The sequence below is a fragment of the Ranitomeya imitator genome, chromosome 1 (assembly GCF_032444005.1).
Source record: "Ranitomeya imitator isolate aRanImi1 chromosome 1, aRanImi1.pri, whole genome shotgun sequence".
In the NCBI taxonomy this organism is placed as follows: domain Eukaryota; kingdom Metazoa; phylum Chordata; class Amphibia; order Anura; family Dendrobatidae; genus Ranitomeya; species Ranitomeya imitator.
In genome coordinates, this window is record NC_091282.1 from 657,355,896 (window position 1) to 657,366,200 (window position 10,305).

The following is a 10,305-nucleotide window of genomic DNA, read 5'->3' on the forward strand; positions in this document are numbered from 1 at the left end:
ATGTCCTCCTCCCCTAGCATCCCATTATTGCCCTCTCCCCCACCCCCATGATTGACCTCTTCACCACCTCCATTATTGCCTTCTCCCCACCATCTCATTGTTGCCCATTCCACTACCTCCATCATTGCCTCCTCCCCACCACCCCCATCATTGTCCTTTCCACTGCCACTATCATTGCCTTCTCCCCCACTATCCCATCATTACCCATTCCACCACCTCCATCATTTCCTCCCTCCCCACCATTTTGCATATTTGTCCTTTTCACCGCCATCATCATTGTCTTCTCCCCCACCACCCCCATCATTACCCATTCCACGACCTCCATCATTTCCTCCTCCCCATCACCCCCATCATTACCTATTCCATGACCTCCATCATTTCCTCCTCCTCACCACCCCATCATTACCCATTCCGCCACCTCCATTATTGCCTCCTCCCCCACCATCCACATCATTGCCCTTTCCACCACCACCATCATTTTCTTTTCTTCCACCACCCCCATCATTGCCCATTACACTGCCTCCATCATTTCCTCCTCCCCACCACCCCATTATTGTCCAATCACCACCTCCATCATTTCCTCCTCCCCATCACCCCTATCATTGTCCTCACCGTCAACCCAATCATTGCCTTCTGCCCCATCATTGCCTTCTCTGTCAACCCAATCATTGCCTTCTTCCCCAACACCCCCATCATTGCCCTCTGTGTCAACCCAATCATTGCCTTCTGCCCTATCAACCCATCATTGCCCTCTTTGTCAACCCAGTCATTGCCTTCTGCCCCATCACCCCCATCATTGCCCTCTCCTCCACCTACACACACATTCACTTCTCTGCACACACATATACACACACAGCATTATTCACCTCTCCTCTGCGAATGGTATCCTGAAGCCGCAGAAGGTATCACGAAGAAGCAAGGCTCAGCCAGTCCCAGGAGGAGGCGCAATGCTGGACACTAGTGATCCCAGCACTGCAAGCAGAGCTGGCCACTCCGTGCACAGCGTCTTATGGCTGCTCACAGCCCTGGGGTGCTTAGATCTGCTTCCGTGCATCTCGCTTCTCCAGTGCCGCTAATGCTCCTTCTCCTCATCTTCCTACTTTTCAGGCTGCTGCTTCTTCCTTCCTCCCCACCCCTCTCCAGTCCTGTCCACTGTTTGCCTCTTCCCTGCCAGTCTCCGCCTCCAGCCGCTCTGAACCCACAGACGCTATATAACAGTCCCTGGGGACACAGGTGGAAAAAAAATACTTGCTCAGGTACCGTCCCCCTCCTCATCCTGGCGCCCTAGGCACGTGCACTCAAGTGCCTAGTGGCAAATATGGCCCTGACATGAGGCCACCCCCAACTGCTTGATCTGCCACCTCCGTGCTGTTAGACTGCATCCTGCTGATGACGCCAAATGTAAGGTACTAGCAGGAATGAGGGATGCAGTGACAGGCAGGAGACAGAGCAAAAGTTAACTGGTTCTTTATAATTAACCAATTCAGTAGTTACTCTCCACTCAGGGAGAATGGTGGAACAATATGTAAACAGTACAAAAATGATAACGGCAACCGGGTAATAGCAGAAGGTCAAATAACAAGTTAACTTATCAGTCTCTGGTTCCTGGACGGTGGAGGTTGTAATATCCCACGATAGCGCCGTTCCTGATCCGGTCCTGGAGATAAGTGAAGCACTGTCTCTGCATGGCAGTGAAGTATCCGGTTCTTCCTGCACGTGGTCTCCTGATCTTGGAATGGGGAGCTGTCCGTGAGCAAGTTTGTAGCACCACTGGTGAAGTGTCCAGTCCTGGAGAGCAGGCCACAATCTCACTCCTGTACTCAGCGTGCACTGCGGGATCGGTACTGGGCGATCCGTCTGACGTTGTCAGAGGCACAGTCCGGTAAGCACTCTCAGGGTCAGAGGTGGCGTGTAAATGTCCCTTTCAGAAACAAGGTCTGCCTGTGTGGGGACCGTAGTCTGATCTGTCAAATGGAGTTGGTCAGCGGAGAGGGAGTCAACCTCTTATCGCACACACTGGGTACCCGCCAAAAGCCCCGACTACCCGTGCTCAGTCCCTTTTATACACGATTAGCCCCCATCAGTCAGGTGCAAAGGTCTGCTCAAGTCAGGAAGTCTTTCCCCTGGCAACAATGGTGACAACCCAACAGTTCCGGACCAGACACACAAGAGGGACCACTAGCCCGGTCCATCTTCCTACATACCAATGTGTTGCCATAGACAAATGCAACATGTTGCGTTCACTGCACACTGCGAAATGACGAATGCGGACACATCCAAATGTGAACTGATACAAACGCATGTCCCTGCATACACAATATGTACACAAGACGCCTGCAGATCTATGCGGTTCTGTATGTAGGCATACGCTGTGCATAGATACCCTAATGTGAACCTGGCCTAATTCAATTTAAGAAAAGTACCGTATTTCCCGGCGTATAAGACGACTTTTTGACCACTAAAAATTGTCCCAAAAGTCGGGGGTCGTCTTATACGCCGGGTACGGCGTTGTGCAGGGAGCGATCCTGCATTTCGGCGTGTGGTTCCCAGGGTCTGGAGGAGAGGAAACTCTCCTTCAGGCCCTGGGATCCATATTCATGTAAAAAATAAAGAATAATAATAAAAAACATGGATATACTCACCCTCGGACGGGCCCTGGATCACAGCGCTGCTAGCGTCTCCCTCTGTTCCGTAGAATGCGGTGAGTGAAGGACCTTCAGTGACGTCGCGGTCACATGAGCAGTTATGACTGGGCGTATAAGATGACCCCCGTCTTATACGGCGGGCATATCCCAAATTCCATATTTTATATGGAAAAGTTGGGGGTCGTCTTATACGCCCAGTCGTCTTATACGCCAGAAAATACGGTACATGTCACAAAATTTCTGCTGTCATTGTTTTTTTCCCTATGTATATCTGACACCCAATATAGCATACTGGGTTACTTTCTTTTTGTTGATGGGATAGTAGTGTCTTGGAAAAGCAAAAAATTAAAATTGGAAAACAGGACAGAGTAGTATATTTTCATCACCCAGGCTGCTCACAGAATTATGATAAACATGCAGACAAAGCCATATGATGTAATAAGAAACCATGATATTCCTGAAGAGCCCTTGCATTAATGAGAGATTGCCATCTGCTGGCCAGATGAAATCTAATGATGAAACTAAATTGTGCTGGATGATTTGCAGAGGGAGCGACTTTGCCTGCTTAACCTCACAGAAAGGACTTCTTTAATATAAAATCCCCGTGTGCCAAACCAGGGTTCCAGGTTTCCTGAGAAGGAAGCCGCAAGCTCCCGAAACGCGTAGGATTAGGACCCTATCTATATTTCTATACTCCTGTTTACAGGTTGGGGTGTGACAACACTAACCCTATTATACGCGGTCATACCGCTTGGGTCACTTGGCAATAGTATTCCTTAGTCCTGCCACCGACCGGGACAGCATCTGGTGTACACTATTATTGCCCAAACTTAGCCCCATATAGCCTCCGGAATCCTTAGATCTTTAGATCCACGGTTACGTGCAGCTACAGATGGACCAATGCAGGTCAGTGCTAGGAGCTCACAGAACCTAGTTACTTTGTATCAGCTTCCTGATACATTATAAACAAACTCCACCAACTCCCTTCAGGCCGCAAGGCTTCTAGAGCATTGCTGCGTGTCTCTGGCGGTGGTCTCCGCGCTCCGACACATCGGACTCCTACCAGCTCCGCATGTGTCTCAATGCTGACACGGACAGGCACCTCCGTGTCTACTACCGACAAATAGCGCCTTCTTTCCACAACACAAGCCGGACACAGCGCACCCAGCTTTCCTAACGACAGCAAGATTAGTGCACCCAGCTCTTCTAGCTACCTGCTACCAAAACCCAAGGTAATAGTTTGAGCCTTTATGTTTAATTACAGGCATTAGCATTTATACACATGTGGTGGCAGTCTGGTGTATGTATTGTATAAGTACACCGCGGCTATGGACACAGTGCACCCAGCTTTCCTGACGTGAGCAGGATCAGTGCACCCAGCTTCTCTAGCAACCTATTCCTAAAATAGTAGTTGTAGCTTCTGTGTATAACTACACGTATATGCATTAACATCTTTATACGTGTGGTAGTATTATGACAAATTTATTTAGCAAGTACACTGCTAATCTTGTGAAATTAAGACACCCTCTCGCAGTAGGGATTACTTCTAGCCTTAGTATTGCTGTTTACTCAGCACAAATTCCTGCAGGAGGACACCTTTTCTCCTATTTCCTATTTCTGAGCGCTGTTTGGAATATAGACTTGTCCTTTTTCAATTTTAAAAAACAGCGTGGGACCTCTCTATTCTTGATAACCAGCAATGATAAAGCTGACAGCTCAGGGTTGCAGCTTGCAGCTGTAGGTTTTGCCATGCAGGTTATCAAAAATAGAAGAGACCCCATGCTGTTTTTTTTATTTAAATGTAGCACAGGAGATGGCTGATGAATACTCCCATCAGCCAGTCCCTTCTCTTCCTGTTCTCCTGGAGAAGTCTGTGTTCTGGGTACATGCATAACAGTAGATGTTCAATACTGACCCCGAACTTTACTGTTCAGTTTTTTCCATCTGTAGTTATCTTAGTTTGAATGTTAATCTGCCTAGTTACTAGCAATAATTGAATAATATTTATAATTGTGAGTCCTCAGTGGTTGATACCTTTTAATGGCTAACTGAGAAGATGGTAACCTTAAAAGGTATCAACCCCTGAGGACTCTCAGTTCTAAATATTTTTCTATCTACTGGCTAACACGGTACTAATATATATATCTTTCCTGTAGCAATAATTGCTCAGGGTTACTTGATGTCACTGTATCTAAATAGAATTATAATCATCCTTGATTGTTTTCGCCTCATGCCTCTGTTGGTTGCATTAAGACTCCCGAATCACAATACTATCACAAATAGATACAAAGTAAAGCACCCAGCAAACATATCATAGTATTGATTTAACAGAAACCATTTGTCAGTATATCTGTTACTTATTAGGATTGTGAATTGTACATGAAATGTAGGATCATTTGCTGAGTGCCGTAATATGGTTGTTCTAAAAAGGAGGAGGAATATTCGTACTTACCATCATTGGGGCTTATACTGCTCATTCCTGAACCTGGGGATGAAGTAACATCTGCAAGATGAAAAGCGTTATTATATTTAGAAGAAAAAAATGTTCACATGTATATAGTATTCCTCAAAAAGTGACCAGCCCTGAATCTGCAACTAATCCATAATGAAATCTGCAGGTTGTATGCAGAGTGGTATGCATGCACATTTCCTTGTTGCATGTATTACTGCAGATATTTATACAGAATGTATATGGCTAACCAAAACTGCAAGAATCCATTATGGGGCAATATCACTTGGAAAAGCAAATTATTTCTCCCCTGCCTGAGATAAGTCACCTCCAGATGACGACTCCTGTGTGTGGTAGTTGGGAGAAATAACTGACAGCTATATGTTGTCTATGAGGGGTTTAAAGCCCCTCACACAAGTTAAAGGGAATCTGTCACCCCAAAAATTGTATATGAGCTAAGGCCACCGGCATCAGGGGCTTATCTACAGAATTCTGTAATGCATTCTGTAATGCTGTAGATAAGCCCCTGATGTAACCTGAAAGGTAAGAAAAACAGGTTATATTATACTCACCCAGGGGCGGTCCGGTGCGGTCCGGGTCCGATGGGCGTCGCGGTCCGTGTCCGGGGCCTCCTATCTTCATATGATGACATCCTCTTCTTGTCTTCTCGCCGCTAATCCTGCGCAGGCATACTTTGTCTGCCCTGTTGAGGGTAGAGCAAAGTACTACAGTGTGCAGTCGCCGGGCCTCTCTGACCTTTCCCGGCGCCTGCACACTGCAGTAGTTTGCTCTGTCCTCAACAGGGCAGACAAAGAATGCCTGCGCCGGAGCCGCGGCAGGAAGACAAGAAGAGGACGTCATCGTATGAAGATGGGAAACGCCGGACCGCAGCGGGACCGTCCCTGGGTGAGTATAATATAACTTGTTTTTCTTACCTTTCAGGTTACATCGGGGGCTTATTTACAGCATTACAGAATGCTGTAGATAAGCCCCTGATGCCGGTGGCCTTAGCTCATATACGATTTTTGGGGTGAAAGATTCCCTTTAACTAGCTGTTGGTTGAATGATGATCCGGCTGATCATTAGACCTGCAGCTATCTTCCATACAAAGGAGCACTCGCTCTGCCAATCACTGTGTTCTCTATGAGAGAGCCACTGCCAGGCATCCCTGGTAGAGGCTTATCTCTAGAGAATAAATGGATTCGCAATCTAAATTGGAAATGTGAGATCCTTATCCCCTCGACAATCATTTGTCAGGGTCCCCCATAAACATTAGACTGTCAATTGAATCCTGTTAATATCTTCAGGCTTGGCCAACATTAGTTGAGTTCAGATGAGCTCATTAGTCATTAGACCAGTCACATCTAGAGTTGGCCTGGCCAATTGGAGAACCGGAAGACTGTACAGTGGGCCCAGGCACTGACACCTGCTGACATACATGGCTGGCAGCTGCCTAGGACCTCCGCTGCTCCAGGGGCCCAAGCCAGTGGTGTGTTGCTAATAGCGGCACACCATGCAGCTGCTATGGGGCCCCTGAGTCAGGGGAGCCCGCCCGGTGCCAGAAGAGCAGCAGCAGGAGACAGAATCCTGTCCCCGATGCTAAAGAGAAATGAATATTCACTCTTCCCCATGCCACCATGGGAGTGGAGAAGGGTGAATATTCATTTCACTGTAATAGCTGTCAGTGTTAGCCTCAGGCTGCGTCTAGCATACCACATGAAAAGCCGATGTGGATGCATCGGTGGTGGAGGGGGCCTCTGCAGGCGGCTAACACTGAGGGTAATCTGGCCTGTTTATCTGGCTCTGAGGCTCTGGGGGGGCGCTGTCCTCATGGACAGTAGGCAGGGAGCAATGCCTGCAGCTCCTCTGCCTACAGGAGAAAATGGCAGTAGAGCGGAGCTGAAGGGATCCATCCTGCTTCGTGCCCGACACCTCCTGTCTGATACAGCAGCGTAGCCGGGTGACGTCAGCATTCAGTGCATGGCTGTGCTAGAGAGGAAGCTGCCAGCAATGAAAATGCTGCTGGGGAATGTGCGGAGAGGTGAGTGGTACTGTGTGTGTGTGTCTGCATGGGAACGTGCAGAGAGGTGTGTGTGTGTCTGCAGGGGAATGTAAAGAGAGGTGTGTGTGTATGAAGGTGGTGGAGAGGGCAATGATGGGGGTGATGGAAAGGACAATGAGGGTGGTGTGGGAGGAGACAATGATGAAGGTGGTGGGGGAGAAAACAATGATAAAAGTGGTGGAAAGGGAAATGATGGGGGTGGTGGGGGAGAAGGCAATGATGGGGTGGTGGAAAGGACGATGGGGGTGGTGGGGGAGAAGGCAATGATGGAGGAGAGGGTAATGATGGGAGTGGTGGGGGAGAAGGCAATGATGGGGTGGTGGAAAGGACAATGGGGTGGTGGGGCAGGAGGCAATGATGGAAGTGGTGGAATGAGCAATGATGGGGTGGTGGGGGAGAAGGCAGTGATGGAGGTGGTAGAAAGGGCAATGATGGTGGTGATGGGGAAGAGGCAATGATGGAAGTGGTGGAATGGGCAATGATGGGGTGATGGTGGAGAAAGTTGCATTAAATTCTATGAGGGCGTTACATTATATTCTTTGATGGGGCTACCCCAACCCCTGCTACATAATTTAGACGTGTACTATCTTATATTATACCCTGATATTAGTGTGTTTTACTGCACAATCGGCGGTCTTGTATTCATTTCTATTTAGCTACATAGTGGACCCCAAGAATGATCTTCTCTGGTGTGCCCAAGGTGCTCCAGTCCAATGCTGGTCACATCCATAAATTGCAGACATGACCACCTCTGTCTGCTCGTCCACATAGGGTGCAGGAGGTGCCTGCTATTTACATGCACTAGCTTGGTCTGTAAACCACACCAGTGCATATTGCAATTAATTATTTTTTTATTTCCATGTGAACCTGATCTTTGGGTGGGCAAAAGAGTGAAGCAATCACACACGAGTGACAATGTCTACTTTACAAAGTAAAATGCGCACCTGCCAAGTTTTCACATTTGAAGCCACTTCAGGAAAATGCCAACAGTCGTTTAACTGAAATGGTGTCCCCATCATTCTGGCAGTTTTCAGTCTACCTATTAAGCTGCCGGAAGGAATAACCATGTGGAGTCTTTTAACCGCTGCTTTAGTGTTTATGAACCCTGAACTGGTTAAAGGAAGTTACCCAAGCGGGAATCTGTGCACAGATATGTGGATTTTACAGTGCTCTGAATTATGTTTACTTTATTGGACACTTTTTCAGGGGGATTCCAAATCTGCCTGACAAAGACTACATGTGCCGATAACCTTATATAATGTTTTTGCAGCATTGTTCTCTTTTTTTTGCTTGCACAAAACCCCACCAATTACACAATTATTACAAATATTTCCTTGTCATGCCATTACTCTTACTTTTTTCCATATGTGTACGTTTTTTTTCATAGTACTATAGAAAATCATGTGGGGAAACATGTAGGGTATGTATCAAAAATAAGTACACCAAAGGTTAAGAAAACTGTCACCAAATTGGTACACTGCAGTGAGTTAAATATTTCCATATAGTCACAGCCAACACCAGGAGAAAAGGAGTAGAAAAAAAGGCAAAGAAAAACTCGGGGAAAAAAAACACCTTAAACAAATGTGGAAAACAAAGTTCTTGTCATAGTCAAGAGCCATAGGAATCATAGGAAATGACTGATATACTGGAAAATATAGTAAAGAGTGGGGTTTGTAATAAGATTATAATGATACAAAAACGTACCAGTTTTGCAGCGCTCGGTCGTCTTCTGTCTCAAGAGGCAAAGTCCAGACTCAGGTACAGAAGGATCTATAAGGAAGAGAGACTCGCATAAAAACCCCTCAACCTTTACTCTCATAATAAAAAGGGTTTGAAAACACAGTTAGCAAATGGTTCCTTGTTATTATTGCTTCTTACTGCTACACATACCATAACGCTGTACAGAGAACAAAAATAGCGAAGGGTGAGATTTCCACATACATTCTTGATAACTTCTCACAGAAGGTTAACAATATATAAACTTGTGAATGACACTAATATCTCAGCCCTGTGTTATCTCAGTCAAGGTAAACTTTGCTCCATCTGCAGGTTTTATCCACTTAGCTGAGAACAGTAAGATGTAGAGACAGATACCCCAAATCTAGGGATGTATCATTTACTGAGCTGCTTACTGTATTTTATTTTATTTTTTTACAAATCACAGTTTTATCAGCAGGAGATTATCACTAAAGAACTAATAAACCTGATACCATAGATTCCAACACCATCTCCACCAATAATTGGAAGCTTTCCAGGGTCAGCTTAAAGGGCAAGCATACTAGGCATTTGCCTAGGCTCTCCACTCCACCAGGGGCCCCCAGCTCACGCAGCCTGTGAGTCAGGGGGGCCTGGTACCAGCGCCAGTTCCCTCCGCAATGCGCATTCAAGTGTATCAGTATCATAGATACCAATACAGTTAAAATCAATGATGGAGGAGAGACCGTCATGTGATGTACCCTTTCTCATCATTCCCCTTGTACATCTGATGCAGCGGGCACGATGATGTCACTTCATCTCGGGCCACGCTTTGCCGAGCAGTGGAGCTGCTGAGAAGATGCGCTAGGAAACAAGAGAATCAGAACAGAATACATTGCTATAACATCCTAAATACAGTCCCTTGCCTGAAGAATTGGGACTTGGGCAATACCCATATGGACACTCCCATTCAATCTAAAGAATAAGATACCTGGAGTAATTAGTCCAAAGACAAAATGTACTAAAAAAAGTTTTTCTTATTATACCACAAAAAGGCACATAGATTTACAAAAATCTATCATAGCAACAATAGTTTATACAGAGAGGGATTGATAACAAAAATTGTGGGTCTCAAAGAACATGTGATGAGGTGGGTATAGCATCCATCGACATACATACAAAGTGCTAGTGCTGGAATGGAGAGGTGCATACTCAAAATTGCATGGCACAATACTAATTATGTGCAGTCTTTAATAGACAAGTCCATAAAGTGCCATATGCTAATATATAAAAAATCACAACTACCTATCTCATAAATATAAAAGTGCTCTTACCCATACTACCTCTTTTAAGACACCACAGACTGTAGCCCCAACGCGTGTTTCGCGATGGCTTCTTTGAGGTATGTTTGAGGAATGTCCCAGCAGTCTTTATATAGAGCTCTACAATTATGT

The 10,305-nt window shown here is 46.1% G+C and overlaps 1 protein-coding gene across 2 annotated transcripts in view; it reads right to left on the reverse strand.

The window, feature by feature from the left end:
* Positions 1–8,906, reverse strand: part of LOC138639649 (NACHT, LRR and PYD domains-containing protein 3-like) — a 515,752-nt gene extending 506,846 nt beyond the window's left edge. For both annotated transcript variants that reach the window (XM_069728773.1, XM_069728772.1), the window contains exons 1-2: positions 8,861–8,906; positions 5,098–5,148 (exon numbers count right to left, since the gene is read on the reverse strand). In XM_069728773.1, the coding sequence (XP_069584874.1) occupies positions 5,098–5,122 (25 nt within the window). In that variant the 5' untranslated portion in view covers positions 5,123–5,148; positions 8,861–8,906. The remainder of the gene's footprint in view (positions 1–5,097; positions 5,149–8,860) is intronic.
* Between the last annotated feature and the right edge of the window lie 1,399 nt (positions 8,907–10,305).